The 15820-nt window shown below is 41.5% G+C and overlaps 1 protein-coding gene and 1 long non-coding RNA gene across 2 annotated transcripts in view; one reads left to right on the top strand and one right to left on the bottom strand.

The window, feature by feature from the left end:
- The window catches only part of LOC148592825 (uncharacterized), a 168496-nt gene that overhangs the window by 51603 nt on the left and 101073 nt on the right, over window positions 1-15820 (top strand). The gene's annotated exons all lie outside the window — the stretch shown is intronic.
- Window positions 1-15820, bottom strand: part of NIPAL2 (NIPA like domain containing 2) — a 48204-nt gene that overhangs the window by 28399 nt on the left and 3985 nt on the right. Inside the window, exon 2 of the mRNA XM_010226349.2 lies at window positions 2696-2764. Within this exon, the coding sequence (XP_010224651.2) occupies window positions 2696-2764 (69 nt within the window). The remainder of the gene's footprint in view (window positions 1-2695; window positions 2765-15820) is intronic.

Below are 15820 nucleotides of genomic sequence, written 5' to 3'. Positions count from 1 at the left end.
TCTGGAAAACTAGACTTCTGAATAAGCCCAGGAAATATTAAGTGAACATACAATGTTCCTAGCTATCACGACACACTTCTGTTCTTCTCTTAAAGTATGTCTATTTCAAAACCAAAATCTAATTTCACAGATACCTTAGTAGGTTGTTCTGTGAATCTGGACACACTAAAAGTGAGGAGATGGGGCAGGAGCTGAAGTGCAGCAAGAAACCAGGAGCAGGTGACCAGACAGTACCGTATTCCTGCTCCCGGGTGCATTTTCTATTTAGAAACACAATTTCAAGATGAAAAATCCAGCAAGTTACCACAGCTATAGTTGGGAGGACTCTAAATTCACCAGGCAGAACTTAAGTTGTGGACATAGTCACCTTTCTGACCTCAGAAGACCTCAGGTAAAGCATTATTTTCAGAAGGAAAACCAGCGATACCATGTCAACAGTATATGCTCAAGTAATACTTTGTCAACCCTTTTGTTACATGGAGAAGGTATTTACATGTTGTAATTTTTTTCTCTCTTGTACAGCAATAACCTGTATATAACAGGATAATTTGATCACAGTGATCTTCTAAAATAGTGTCCAAGATGTCATCATGAGGAAGGTGACGGGAGGGTTGTTTATCACATTAGTTCTGCTGAACGTAATTTCCGTTCTCAAATTCCTCATCAGCTTCTCTGCTGGTGAAAGCATGGAAATGCTTAAAAGAAAAAAAGAGCTGGAAACCAAACGATACAGTGTAACTGTAGTGTAAATGGCTATAAAATATACTTTTTCCTTCATATCGGATATTTGGTTTTGGAAGTGCCCCTGCAGAGCCCCAGGGAAACTGTAAATCATTTTCCTTGTACACTCTACTCTGTAAGCTACACTTTCGGGCCAAAGAATAACATCTGTGATGTACCACAGCCTCTTGTTGAGAGGATGAAGCATGTTACTGCAGCCTCATGCTATGGTGTGCACTCAAGGGATGAAGTCCTCAGAAGTTTAGCCCTTCAAGGAAAAAGTGAGCATGAGAAAAATCCAACTTCCCCCAGCCATAGGTCAGAAATTCAGTAATATCCAGGATTTTGCATGTTCCATTTTTATAAAGAAACAAAAAACAAAAACAATAAAAATCTCATTGAACTTAACATGAAGTAAAATTCTCAAATCAAGAATCTTGGCTTCTGATGAAAAACGATTAAGATAAATTCTTAACTGAATTCTGAGCTCCAGTTTATCCCCCAGAATAACATACGAAAATTGTGATTGAAAAGATATGTGATAAATATCAGAGGACATCTGCATAGTGGCAAGTGAAAAGAGCAATACAATTTGACCTATCCACTTAATATTAATAAAAAAAAATGTTGAGCTCTAAAGAGGTAATTATTCAGCTTCAGAAATTATTTATTTTATTATTAAACTGAGTAAAAAAAAAGCAATATGGAGGAATAAAGACAAGCTGCAACTTTCAAAGGGCGACACAGAGCTATTGGGTTTTCCTTAAAAGCATATGTAGCATTTTAAAGTGGAAAGAGTTCAAATCCAGTAAATGCTGTTAATGATTACAAGTTAACTAACAGTCAGTTTGCATGCCTGAGTACATCCCCATGCAAAACATCCACTTTGGCACTCAGTGCCCTCCACAGACAAAAGACATGGTGTCTGAATTACCTCCTCATTATGGGCTAGACTGAATTTCCACTTCGTCAAACAAAGCTTTTTTCCATTGAAACAGATCCTCTCCTACAATTGTTGCCTTCAGCAACTAATCACGGATCAGCACTAATACTGGAGAGGCAGAAATTATTTCAATCTGCGTGACATCTCCAGCTAAACTGATTTTTTTTGCGGGGGGGAGGGACTCTCCAACCAGAGATACTTAAAATAGAAAGGGATTGTTGAAGAAGTTTCCTGTTTTAATAAAGGCAATTATGATGTATGAAAGATTTCACATTTCACAGCTTTCTGTTTCATCCTTTAAAGAAAGAGGAAAAAGTCATCTTATATTAAAAAGATACTAAAATCATATAAAATTCAAGTTAGCAAAAATACTATTTATGCAACTAATACAAAAAGTCTTCTGTATTTTAAGAACTTGTGTGAGAGGACATAAAAATACCATGAAGGCTCCAAGGTTAGAATGAGTTATTTAACTTTTTACTGAATATGTTTTCAAATCATTAGTGCAGAAAATGATTTTATAAATCTCATCCTACAAAATCTTGCCACAGTTCTAAGGTCAGCATCTCCTATTACTTTTATGATTTAAAATTTACATCATTTATCCTATTTGCTCAAGGCAAATTAAGTTGGTCAAAGTTGTTCTGGGGCCTAACACTACAAGCAGCTACATGCCTGTGTACATTTATTTACATTAATTATTTTACTAAATAGTCTTTAGGCATTTGTGGTCAATTCCATTTTAGATTTCCACACAAAAAGACAGGTTCACATGACTTCCAGTGGAACCATAAGCAGTTCACAGCCAGTATTTCCTTTTGATAGATTGCAGGTAGGAGGAGTAGTTCTGATTTTTTATTGTTGTCGAAAGGTTGAGAACTATCACACAGCTAAAAAAGACCCTAGCTGAAGAAAAAGAGAAAACATTTATCAAATGCAATAGAAACTGTATTTTGAACTTCTTCATAAAATCAAAATATAAGCTATTTGTTAAATACAAATAACTCAAACTAAAGAGAAATAATTTCATACCTGTATATTCAAAGACACACTAATCAGAAAATTTCCAGCAGCAGCCAGTAAAACTCCCAAGAGCTGAGTCTACAAGATCAAGAAACAAAGAAATTCAAAAATTCTTTTGTGTTCAGGAAGAGCAATATATCAGCGGCCCCTGAAAACACATTATAACAGGATCAAAAAGAAATTATTGCATTTTTCAATCACTAAGTTTACACTATACTGAGTAAACATGAGAAAAATCCCTTTGCACAACTGAAAATAAAAATAATTAAGCTGGGACATTTTGCCTAGAACTTAAACAACTGGGAACTGAAAGGGCAGCCCAGAGCAGAGGCTGGTTTTGCCATCCATCAGTAGAACACATTCTAAAATCTCACAGAAGAAAAAGCTGTGTAGGTTTCAGTTGAACACTATACATATGCATTAATATTGCCCCAAAAAAGACTCATTTTGTTACACAATCCAGAAGGAAAATCAACAGCATTTGAACAACTCATTTTAGAATACAATTATTTTATGTCTTAACATATCCAGTGTTTGACAGGGCAGCCAGAAACACAGGTCTCCTGACAGTTGCTTTACTGCATTGTATTATTTCATCAAATTCTTTTCTAATCAGCCTGTCTAATTTTCAGTAAATTTGCAAACTTTCTATGAAGCTGAGAAATAAAAAAAAAAAAAAGAGCAGGATCTATTATTTTGGAAAGCAGTCATCTAAAGATGCCATATCAGTAAACTCAAGTACCAGGTACTCAGCAAAGTTCCCCATCTAGAGTCCTAAATATATTTGAATATGACTTCCACCCATCCAAGAACACATGCTATTTCCTTCCACGAAGAAGGAAAAGACTCAGGTAGATTTGGGAGACCATGCAGGTCATCGTGGTCCAGTCCATCTCTCCCTAAGGTTTTCTGCAGGCATGAAGGGCTTGGGCCGATCCCTGGGTAGTGTCAATCAAGACGGTGGACAAACACATGCTGTCAGTGGATTTCTATGCTAACATCATGCTAACACAGTTCAGCACGTATTTTGCTCACAAACTGCAAAGAAACATCCAAGCAGGCACAGTGGTCACAATCTCAGCTTCTGTGGCTCTTCTCCAGGGAGGTCCTTAGCAGTCTGCAAAGAAGGAATACCTACCAGCAGCAGACACAGTTGCCCCTCAATATTTATAGAGAGGCAATACCTGGTCCTTTAAGCCTTTGGAGATGCCAACAGGGCTACAACCCTATAGCACTACAGCCTGGGCACAAGCAATCATTGAGAAGTACTACTCAGTTTTGTCTGTACCCTTTAGCACCTGGCAATTCAATGGCCTTCCCCTCTTACACCCTCCTTAGCCCTGGTTCACTCCCATTCCAGTAGTGCATCTCAGGATCTCAGTCAAGGCATGCTTTATGCATTCGAGGATCACCCCTAATTTGGAGCAATGGGGAGCATATGACAAACTGTCTCTGCACACCTAGGCATAGACATCTCTGGTAAGCAAAAGGACTAACTGTACACAAATTGCCTTGCAGCCTCCTCACACACTGGAGAAATGTTGTCAAATGATCATGAAATGAATGTTTGGCCATGCAAGGGCAGTAAGGATGAGTTCTCCTTCCTGAGGCTTTGATTTTAATACTCCTGGTGCTACATATTGTGCAGTGCTTGACCACTTCACAAGTTTATTTTTACATTCCCCTCATCATCCTACACACGTGGCAACTTCAATAAAATGAGAGTTTAATCAAAATTGTGTTTCTGTTCCCAAAGACTTGTTCTTTTTGAATGACATGTTTCTTTGAGTGGAGAAGTGGCCTTATCAGCTTTGTCATGAAGTGTGTAATAAAAAAGAAACAGCAAGGAATAGAAAACAGGATCTGCCACCTTATACATCCCATCATTTTATTGCTTCTCATAAGTAATTTTATTGCATCCACTACTCTTAGCAGAGACCCCAGTCTTTTTGTGACTCTTTTTTTTCAATCTCAGCAGCTAACTGCCCTTATTGCTGAGTCTCTACATAACCCCGTTCAACTCCCTAATTCCTTCTCTCTATCCTGGATCACAGACACTGTCCAGAACTCAGGAAGCAACCAGAATCCAAGGGAGGGAATACATGTCAGTCTCAACCAGACAACCCACAAAGGTTCTCCATCCAGCTTTCAAGAGGCCAAAAACACATTGTTCATTCAATGTAAAATGGTTTTAGGCAGCAACCAACTAAGTCCTGGGGACAATCAGTGGTCCTCATATATAGCAAGCATAAGGCATCACAGCAAGAGGTGAGCTAAGTTCTCAGTTAAGAAGAGGAGGGATGGAAATGGGTAGGGTCACCACCTTGACCTGCAAGGCCCAGGTAGTTAGAACAGTAACCCCATCCGCAGTCTTAAATTTCTAATTCAGTTGTTGAAACCTATGCACAAGGCACTCCATTAGGCTCCCCACCACAGGAAGGGCTGTGATGGTCAATAATATTTCCCAGAAGTCCCTTTCTCTTGAAGTAATGCTTGCATGCAGCTGGTGGAAAGAGGATAAAACAGTGTGTTCAGTGTATCACCCCCCAAACTTTTCCAAAATTCATGTATAGGTATTGATGACAACTTGAGTACCTACCTCCTGCAGGTTGTGAGCGGAATGTCCCCTTTATAGCTATATGTACTACGCAAATAGGGGCTCCAGCACAACATCTTTCAGGTCAGTGGATCGTTGGTGACCTCTCCAGAATAAACTGCTTTTTGCTTGCTGTATTAGCTATATGTTAGCCTGGCTCAGATATTTTTGTGTTGCGTTACCTAGAGGTTTTCTAATGCCATGGACTGAACTGGAACAATCTCCTACAAATCACTGTTGTTCCTGCAAGTTCCAGAAGTTTCAAGGAATAGAAAGCAACCTAAAAATTGCATCCTCTCAGTCATCATTTCATCTTCTGCAAAATACTGGCATATTCCGCAGCTATAATTTGCCCAGTTAATGGACTAGGAGAGCCACATATCAGGCTTTGCAATGCCAGGCAGTCTTATAAACTTTAGACCTCATACTGAGGTCAAGGCCACTGAAATCTCCAATAACAGCAAGGAGGCCTAGTCTATGGCCCATAACTCAGAATTGCTTGGGTCTTGCCATGGCGTAGCCTCAGAGCTGAAATGCCTCCCCTTCTTCAGGATAGAAGGCAACCAACCCACAATTCACCAGTAAGGGGTGCTCTGCAGGACAATTGGTAATAACCCAGACAAAATTTCTTATGAACTTAAATGCTGAAACATCTATCCGGCAGAGGATTCACCCATGCCCCTGACACTTCACACAGCCCATGCCGCATGTCCTCAGTTCTCTTAGGAACCTGAAGTGTGGGACCAGTAAAATCACACTTACATGGCCAGGCAAATTTGCTAAAAAGCCATTTCCCTATGAAGTTGTCAGGGAGCTTGGAGGGCTGGGAGTTCACTGTGGCCGGGCACTGCTATCAGCAGGGATTCCTGATGGGACTGGTTAGGCCCTGGCCACCAGGCCCCAATCCACCACCCTGAGGGAGCAGCACCCACAGGACATTGGGCATCACCATGGGGCAGGGCTCAGGGTGAGGATGGGGGTCAGACAGGGCCAAGGTGGGGCTGGAGCCAGCACTGCTGCAGCACCACAGCGCTGGGACCAGGCAGGAGGAGGCCGGGGGTGGGCATGGACATGGCGGGTGTCACGCACCTCTCAGGGCCGAACCAAAAAAAGCTGCTGAAGTGACAGTCCCTCAAGTTTAACTTGAGTTAAAGCCAGTATGTGTGTGATCAAGGCAAATTCATAGTGACAGTCTGGACTCAAAACTTACCCTTATTGCTCAGGTCATCTTATTGCAATGACCACATGTTTCACCTGAGCATTGCTGTTGGCATATATACTGCACCGACTGTCCCGGACTGACGTGTGCTAATGAGCTCTGGTTAATATGGTGCTGCCACTACAGTTTTAAACTCAGGGCTGGACAGAGGCCTAAAGATTAAAAGCAGAGTACAGTGCACTAAGAAGGTCAAATATCACATGGATCCATTTGGGGAGATGAAAGTACCGTAACACCATGCAACTAAAGCATGGCAAACTTTTCTTGTACGGGTTTGTACCCAGACACACAAATGTTAAAGAAAACAGAAGGAAGCCAAAAGGCAGGAAGGAAGGAATTGAGATTGCAAGCTTTCACAATTGAAAGTGCATCTTAAACCAGCAGGCATCTTCTATTGCACAAAAGCTATCATATACAGCAGTGCTCAAAGCAGGAGAGAAAAAGTAAGGTGCCATATCTCAGGCTAGTAAAACCATGCATGAATGAAAGACGACCCACAACACAAGATAGATTACCTATCAAACTAAAATGGTTGCTGCTATATTGCCCAGAAGGCAACCAGGATCCTTCTGTTCCTTTCTTGTGATAGAAAAGGCTTTTTTATGTGTGCTGCATCTGCCCTTCAACATGCTTCAGAGGCTGGAAGACTGGAGAGGTGGAGCTGCCAGTGTTATAAAGAATGAGCAGGATATTCTCTGAGCACAGAGTTTCCAGTTGTGATACCTGGTTGTGATACAGGACTTTGCACACACAAGTCTGAGGCCACTTCCATAAGCTAACTCAGCTGCAGACACAATTTCAGAGCCATGGCATAAAATATAAACCTGTTTGTCTCCAAAACATGAGAGTGAACCTCCAGGCTACTTTATCAGAGCCCATATTTAAGGGGAGAGCTTCCCTTGTGTTTTCACTGACCTCAAGGCTCACCACAGAAATATCCTGCCCCAAGTTTTCTGGAAATTAAAGGACCACCGTAGGAGTTTGATTTCCTATTCCTTAAATTGGTTCCCGACAAGGTATGACAGTCATTTGCCAGCACTGCATCTTCTTCTAGATAGTCTCCAAGTGCACAAACTGCAAATGGAGGCTGTGGATCAGCAGACATTTTCCTTAGTGGCAGACATTTTAAGGACAGCTTCCCTGACCTGTTCCCTGCTTCCCACTCCTCGCTGCCTCGTTTGCATTAAAACAACTATCCATGAGGCCAGCAAGGACAAAGTGCCAAGTTTAAAGTAACCCTCCCAAAATATACACCATTAGCATGATGTTCTTTAGAAGCCACCTGCCAATGTTTACCATTGAAGGAGGATTAAAATTCACAAGCCGCATTAAGGTTTTAAAATGGTGACCCCACACAGTCTGCCGGTGATGAGGGTGGCCACGTGGACGTGACCACACAGGTGGCTGCCTGCGGTGAGCGCCTGCAAGAAACCCCAGGCACATCTTGGCCTGGTGAAAGCTGCAGCCAGCAACATGTTCCTGCAGACTCCAGGGCAAGGGTCGCTTTGCCCAGAGCACAGACCCACCACAGTTGACCAACATACTTCAAATCTGGCTGTGTGAGGCTCCTCTCAGACAAGCCCATGTGTTGGCCAAGAAGGTTTGAGCCATTGCTCAGAGCGCATCCATTTGCCATCATCAGGTGGCAATGTATCACTGTTCAAAATAAACAAGTGACTGGCATACTGCTGCTTGCTGTCCTGCTTCAGGCACTGCACTCACCCAGGACCTGATGCTTATTTACCTAACACCTTTCCACATCACTCTGGCAAGGTTTCAAAAGAGCCTTTTACATGCAAACCCTATTTTTATTGTCCAAGTAAGGGGCTTACGGTAAATGAGAACCAGGCTCAAATGTAAATCTTTTCCACTAATTCTGATAAATTTACCCCTGCAGACTAAAATCTGCATCAGAGACTCAGTTAAACAGTGAGATATAATTTACACATCCTGCACGTATGTTTTTTTAATGCACATTGAACTGCTGCTATGCCAGGACTGTGAAATGAAATCTTTGAAAGATTACTTTATTTGCATTGAAAAAAAAGTATATGGTCATTATTTATGGAAACTTTGTACTGTTGTAAGTTAAGCTGATGAATAGAAAAAAAAATGCTCCTGATATATGTTTTCAGCTTGCTCATCAAGGGTAGTTAAATTGTTCCTCCTGTTTTTGATCTATTTCTGCCTTTTTTTTTTTTCCACAATCTAAAAGTGTTTTTAACAAATGCAATGACATATACTGGTTCAAAAACTACAGCTGCTTTCCAGTAATTAGGATGTTGCCAGATAACTATGGATCTTATAAGAAAATAGTCTTTAGGGAAAAAATGTCTCCTAGACTTCCAATTCTGAGTTAACTCTGAAGTAAGAAGAATTCAGAGTCTTTAACAAAAAACATATTTTTGAAAAGACACCATGTGGAATTAGGAGAGGTTTATCATTCAGCTATTATTATTTATAGAGCTGCAGCTAAACCCAGTGCCTTATAGATGTATAAAGAAAATAAGGTCTTTGTTTCAATGTTTTTTCATATTTGTATATTGCAATTTGTATATTGATATGGTTCAAGCTCATATGAAGCACGGAAGGGGACCTGTAATAATTGTGAAATAGCAATTAGCAATGGTGAAACATGCAAAAAAATGCAGTATGAAATGAAAGGCAAAGGACATTGATACACAAGAAAGAAAGAATTAAAACATTTGGCATTTGGTGTTAGGAGCAGAAAGAGAGAGGAGAACTTGGTAAGGAACTCAAGGTAAATTTGAATGGGAACAGGAGAGTTACCAGGTTGGTTACAGGTGGTTACAGGTGACCAGGTTGGATTACAAACCATGGATGATCAAGTGCCAGATTCATAAATATTACAGCTTCCTTTCCTTTCCTTTCCTTTCCTTTCCTTTCCTTTCCTTTCCTTTCCTTTCCTTTCCAACTTTTATTTTTCATTATCTCGTAAGTTTAGACTGTATCTTTTTTTGTTGTTTTTTTGGAAAAGAAACAAACTATATGCTGGAAGAAGAACATGGTAAGGTATAAAATGTGTGTGAGAATTTGGGAGGATATAGAAACCAGGGCAGTGGGCCCCTTCTATTCATCCCCATGCTTTAAATCATTTTCATGAGATCTTATTTATATTTATCAGTCTCTGATTACTCTATGGAATGTCTATAATGGGTACCAAACTGAGATGAAGAATATGGATTGTAAAATGTACTGAAATAACTTCTGATGTGTTCTCCAAGGTCATATATAAACATATCTACTTACTATAATGTTGACAAGGATTATGAATAATATTTTTTTCCTTTCCAAAGAGCCAAACCTCCCATCTCTTAAATTTCCTTTTCTTATCTTCAGAAATCAAATCTCAAAATCAGAGATAAATGGAAGAATGGGGAAGAAGACTGCATTTTTTTCAGTTTCTCAAGAGAATAGCCTAGGATATTTTGCTGCATAATCACAGCTCATTTCATATTTTTAACATTATCTGTTAGCTTGCAAATACAAATCTTCTGAATAACTGTATAACATAGGCTGTAAAAATTGTGAGCATATTTGATAACATCTTGATAGATGTTATCAAGGGCCATCACATATATCTCTATGTCAGTTACAGCAATTGCACACTCAAAAAAGCAAGAATAGGATTTTTAAACTTTTGCCAGCCTCCTTCAGGAGAAACAAGGAGGCCAGTGTTGCCTGACCAGCATTGTCCCATGAGAGGGCCAGTAACCATCCTCTAATGCCACTTGGGAGCAGCCTTTCTGCATATTCCAGTGTGACCCCATCTGATTCCAGATGTATGAGTAGGACTCCTAAAAGTGTATGAATATTAACTCCTGATAGTTATAGACTGGTTCACATCCAGAGAAGCTGCACTGCTTCTTTCTCAGCTTCGTGCTGTTCCCTGGACAACTAAATTGAGAGCCAGGGAGGGAGTAGATCCCACCACTGAGGAAGCATGGGCCTGGTGGGAAGGCCTGCATCCGGCCCTGGGAGCTTTGCCCAGGGCCAACACTTTTGGCAAGCTCAAAAGGAGATGTTTGAACAACAGTGAATTATGCTGTCAAACACTCCGTGGGTTGTAGGACAAGGCTCAGAGCACTGCTGGAGAAATGGTTGGGGCTGCACAAACACACAAATTTGCCTCTCAGCACAACATGCCTAGCTCATTCCCTTTCGTTGTTGCAGCAAAAGCCTTTCAGGAGTACAGATGAGCTATCAGATACCCAGAGCCCTGACAGTAATGTAGCCAACTTAATGCATTATTTACCAAATCCTGAAAAGAACTTTTATATGAAAGTGTCCCTTTACAAGCTGAGAGGAACAGGGAAACGACATGCCCTTTCTGGCAAGCACTTCTCCCATACCACTCTGCAGCGAAAGAAGGCCTGTTTCCCACCCAGTCTCTAACTAAACCTTCTTCTGATACCACAAAAAGCACCTTCCCTGGACCACAACCCCAGCAAATATGCAGCAGCTCAACTGTCGAACCCCGCGGTTGCATGTGCAGGTCAAGGGTAAATGGAGGCTGGAAGTGGAAAGACTTCCAAGACACTGACATTTCAGAACAGGAGTAACAACCTGGGAGGGGCAAAAAAAGAAAATCCAACTGCATTTAGAATGAAGCATGATCCCTCAGTGAAAAGAACTACATGATTATATGATAAGGGAAGGAACAGCCCAAAGGCCCTTCCAGTAAGCTGCTCCTGCCATGCAGGGTGTTGTACTTTAGTTTCTTGCTTTTATTCCTGTACCTCATGCACTTGGCTCTCCCAGCTTCATTTCCACAGAGAGTATTAATCAGTTACAGACAGTTTGAAATGCAAAAAGATGACTGGACTCCAAAGACAGATCCTTCTGGTTAGCAACATTATTCATTTTTACATAAGCAACTGTTAGATTATCAGTGATGATGGTAAAAACATGAGGTCTTACACTGAACTATTCACACAGATATATGTGGATGCACACACACAAACAGATGCTTTTTAATTTACATATGCTATTGGGCCAAAACTTTAAGATACAAATGTGCAGAGTATGGGTTGATTAGCCAATAAATCTTTTTTTCATCAGAGAAAAGATGGGTTCTTCTACTGTAACTTGTATGCAATTTTGTGGGGGCCTAAGAAATAGGCAGTGGCCTTGTTTTTCCTTAGTATCCTCCTGTGTTCCTCCTGTGACACATTACAATTGCACTTTTTGATCTTTCACTACAAACTGTAACCTGATTTAAAGTATAGTGTAGTTCAAGGTGAGTGCAGACATATGGAGTAGGAATCTAGTTCACAGGAATCCAGAACATCTATTACACAGTTACCTTCCACTCCAGGAATCAGGTTAGCTGATTTTTCCTAGGTATCTTTTTCAACTTTTCGTGATCTTTGCTGCACTGTAATCCAACAAAGAAATAGCATGTATTTTTCCCCCAGTTTTAAGTATTACTAATCTTTCAGAAAGTATAGCTTTCATGAATTATCCAAATATTCCATCCAAATAGAATATTCTAGATTTCTTCTGGAATTTTAATGTTAGTAGATGAAATAGTAACAGAGCCTCTGCCTGACAAAGAATACTATGGAGCCAGGTGCTATGAAGATAAATATTCTCTGTTCCCTTTTAGGAATAAAAATAATGAGTAGGAACTGATTTCCCTTTTACTGAGTCAGGTGCTATCATGCTGATTGTCTTGTAAACCACAGACTCCTTTTTAATTTTTTCTAGTAACTCGTGATCCATGGTCAAGAAATGCGACTAGCATCCTGATCAGATGAAAACTGCTCTTCTTTGATTAACTGAGCCTTCTGCAGACACTGCAAGCTTTGCTGTCATCTTGAACTGATGACTGAGTCACTGCTGCTTGATAGCCTATTCACTGAATGATAATGTTCATGTTGCCTCAGTCACTGCAGAGAGCAACAGATTGTCGCGGGAAGAGAGAAACAAAGCAAAGAGATTAGTATCATTAGGAGACAATAAATACATGGGCCTAGTGAGTGTAGTCCAAAATAGAAGAGGAATAAAACTCTAAGCAAATAAAGCAAAAATGGAAGGAAAACATTAAGGGAGAGCAATTCAGAGTTATAAAGCAAATTAAATGAAGACAGGATTCATTTGCTCCCAAGATGAAATGCAAAAATGTTAAACTGCTTTTAATTGACACTTAGCTGTCAAGGGACATGTCCTTTATGCGTACAAAGCCCACACTTTGGTTTAATTTTCATGATAGCCTTCTTCCAATGGAGATATCTATGACCATTAAAGAAAAAGGCTTCAAGTGAAATCCATATCAGCTGGCAAAACGACTTTGTTTTGAGCAGGAGAACAGTTACATCATCTGACATGTTAGCTAGCACTCTGGTGTAGATTTTAGCTCTCATGAAGTTCATTCAGTTCAAGATGATTAAATGTCAGCGAGAGTTAGGTTTGCTACAAGAGATAATTTACTTGTATGTTACTACTTTATCTCAGCCAGGATGAAGTAGCCATGTCTAAAGACCCAGAGTTACTTCACTGTGAGTCATTGCTTCCACATTTAGAGGAATTTCTCCAAGCCTTGCACTTAGCACTGTGGGCCACTCTCCCATAGTTCTTCACAGCACCATCACAAGACTGGCTTTGCAGCACTCATAAGGGTATGACGGGGAATATAGCCAGGAAGTCATTGTGTGCCTCATCCAAGAGATAAACTTCAGAAATCCTGTGATATTTCTCTATCACAATTCCAAAATCTCCAACCACAGCCTTCTCTTTTTAGCTTAGCCGAAGGCCTCTTACAGCCCTTATGATTGAAGTGCATGTTCTGGTGTTTGCTCATATTTCTAAAACCCTGCTTTTTGACCTTGGTCTAGTTTCTACTTAAGCCACTGGGTTTGTTTTGTTTTGTTTTTGATTTCACACACCAGACTGCTAGAGATATGTAAGGATATAATGCAGATATCCTCCTAGATGCCCAAAATAGCCTTACAGAGCAGCTGAAGGAGGAAGATCACACATCAGCTTCAAAAAACAGAAGAAAAAGACTTCTCCCCTGAAGCACCTAACCCCAAAGACACAGGCATACTGGTTCCTACACGTCATATCAAAAAGTCATACGGGGCCGTAACATCACATGAGAGATTTTATGCACAGGGCAACTTTTATTAAAAAGAAATATATTAAGTAAGTGAGTGTTTTCCACGCAGTTTAAATAGCTAAACTGGCTCGCCAGTGAGTCAAAGGAGCGCTGGGACAAACAAAACACTAGAAGTACAGGTTGAGGGCAGAAGCGACATCACCCCCCGGTCAGTTAACATCAACTCAGCCATGTCATGAAATCTCACTGGCAAACGGGTGTTTGCCTGGGCAGTCACCTTGTAACTCCAAAGCAAGGTTGTGAGACACCAAAATCAACACAGCAGCCATGGGCACCTTAACTTAGTGTTTAATATTTACAGAGTAGTCTAGAGGGTGGAGTATTTAATTAGGCTGTGAGATACTTAGTTTCAAACTCTCCTGAGCCTGTGCTGCATCCCCACCACAAGGCTACAGACTGCGCCTTCCTATTGAAATTGGATCATTGTATGTGCAAGAATGAAAGAGGGATGAGACAGGGAGGAGAGCAGGGGATGTGTCTTTGCTTCCTAGAAATCTGAAGACCTAGGCAGGACTGAGGAGTCCTAGCTTCAGTTTCTGCAGCCCTGGAGGTTTTCTGGATTGGCTTGGGATTTTTCCTGTACTCCAGTAGTGTGTAGTCCACCACCCTCGGAAAGTCCAGGCCTTCTCACCCTTCCCATTGGCTGCCTTAGCAAGCATAAAGTGACTCCTACTTGCTTGCTGCCTTTCCAGTCTTGTGTCCCCATCACTCTTAGTTGGAAACATAACACTGCTCTGCCAGAGAATTATCCTCCTCTGTAACCCAGTGGTCAAAGACACATATTCCTTCTCCACTTGTGCTGCATGGCTTGGTGCCTTCCCACAGCAGAAGACTTGGTGTCCCAAGCTGTAAGCAAACAGAGGGACCAATGCACAGTGCTGAGCCAGGCACCCACCCTCCAGCCCAGGGATGGGATTCAGACTTGTTCCAACCCTGGAGTTTCCTGCTCTAAGGAAAGAGGAGCTCTTGCTCTCATCTGCTTGCCTATAGCTGATCTAATCCTGCTGTTCTGAATCACTGTGCTGATGTCAAATGCCTATGTTTCAGGCTAAACAATGGCTAAATGGGATGCCTGACACACTTTCTGGAGGAAAAAAAAAAAAAGCCATTTTGAAGTAGCCCAAAACACAACTAATTTCTGCATTAGACAGAATATGTTAAATTTTTGCCTCGGGTTTTGTTGCTCTTTGCCTTCTGCACTCCCCCACTTCCTGATGAATGGAAAGATTTATAGTGCTCAGTACTGCGTGGAAATTTCCTAATTAACATTTGCAAAACTCTTGAACCAAATTAGCATAATTAAAAAGCCTCCATTTCACTCACTGTCACATTAATCATTTAAAAAAATGCACAAGTACTCAGAGAAACTGAAAAACAAACTCATTTCACCAAAGGAGGGAGGAAAAGAACACTGAAAACTGAGATTCGGAGAACACAGGGTAAGGGTAGTCAGGCACAGGCACTTGGCCTGGCTGGTGCTCACCACAGCCCCACGCAGCGTGGGCATTTGTTTCCCACGTGTTGTTTACGCAATGGCACACAATGGAGTCAGTTCCCATCAAAACGAGTTGGGATTCATCTGCTGGAATAAAAAGGCTTTGCTCACTAGCCCAGCTTGTGGCCGTGCTACAGCTCAAGCAGTTCTGCCAGCAATCCTGGGTACGCAGAAGTGCCGGGGACGGTTGGAAGATGGGCTCCTCCATCAGTACCATTTGCTTTGGATTTGTGTGCCCAAGCCCAAAATGCGTTGCTGAGGTGGTTTGCTGCGCCAAAGAGCAGGCTGTTCCTTGTCCCCCATGGGTGCCTCCCACGCAGGTGTGCTGGCCTCTGGGGAGCCCCCAGCTCCTTCCAGACTGGTGTGAGGAACGCAGGTAAGGTGATGGAGGCCTGCCAGTAACGTTAAACGCTTGAGGGACCCAGAGGAGTCATCGGTATTAACCAGACAAATCGGTCACTCCTCAGGCTAGCAACAGTCTTGTGCTGCTCCCCACCCCACAGCAATGCTCCCACACCAGCTCCGCCATCCCTACGGCCTCTACTGTAAGAGGAAAAATCTGCCTCTCCCTAAGGAATCTGCGACTTGCGCTGATACAAACATGCCTATGGTACGTCACAAGGGAGGCAATGCTAAGGCTTTCCTGTAACTATTTCCCTTGTCTTTTCAATAAGTCACTACCT

This window comes from Tinamus guttatus, unplaced genomic scaffold (assembly GCF_059628265.1).
Source record: "Tinamus guttatus ecotype Peru unplaced genomic scaffold, ASM5962826v1 Tinamus_guttatus_pri_ptg000510l, whole genome shotgun sequence".
Classification (NCBI taxonomy): domain Eukaryota; kingdom Metazoa; phylum Chordata; class Aves; order Tinamiformes; family Tinamidae; genus Tinamus; species Tinamus guttatus.
This window is presented reverse-complemented; position numbering and strand designations above follow the sequence as displayed.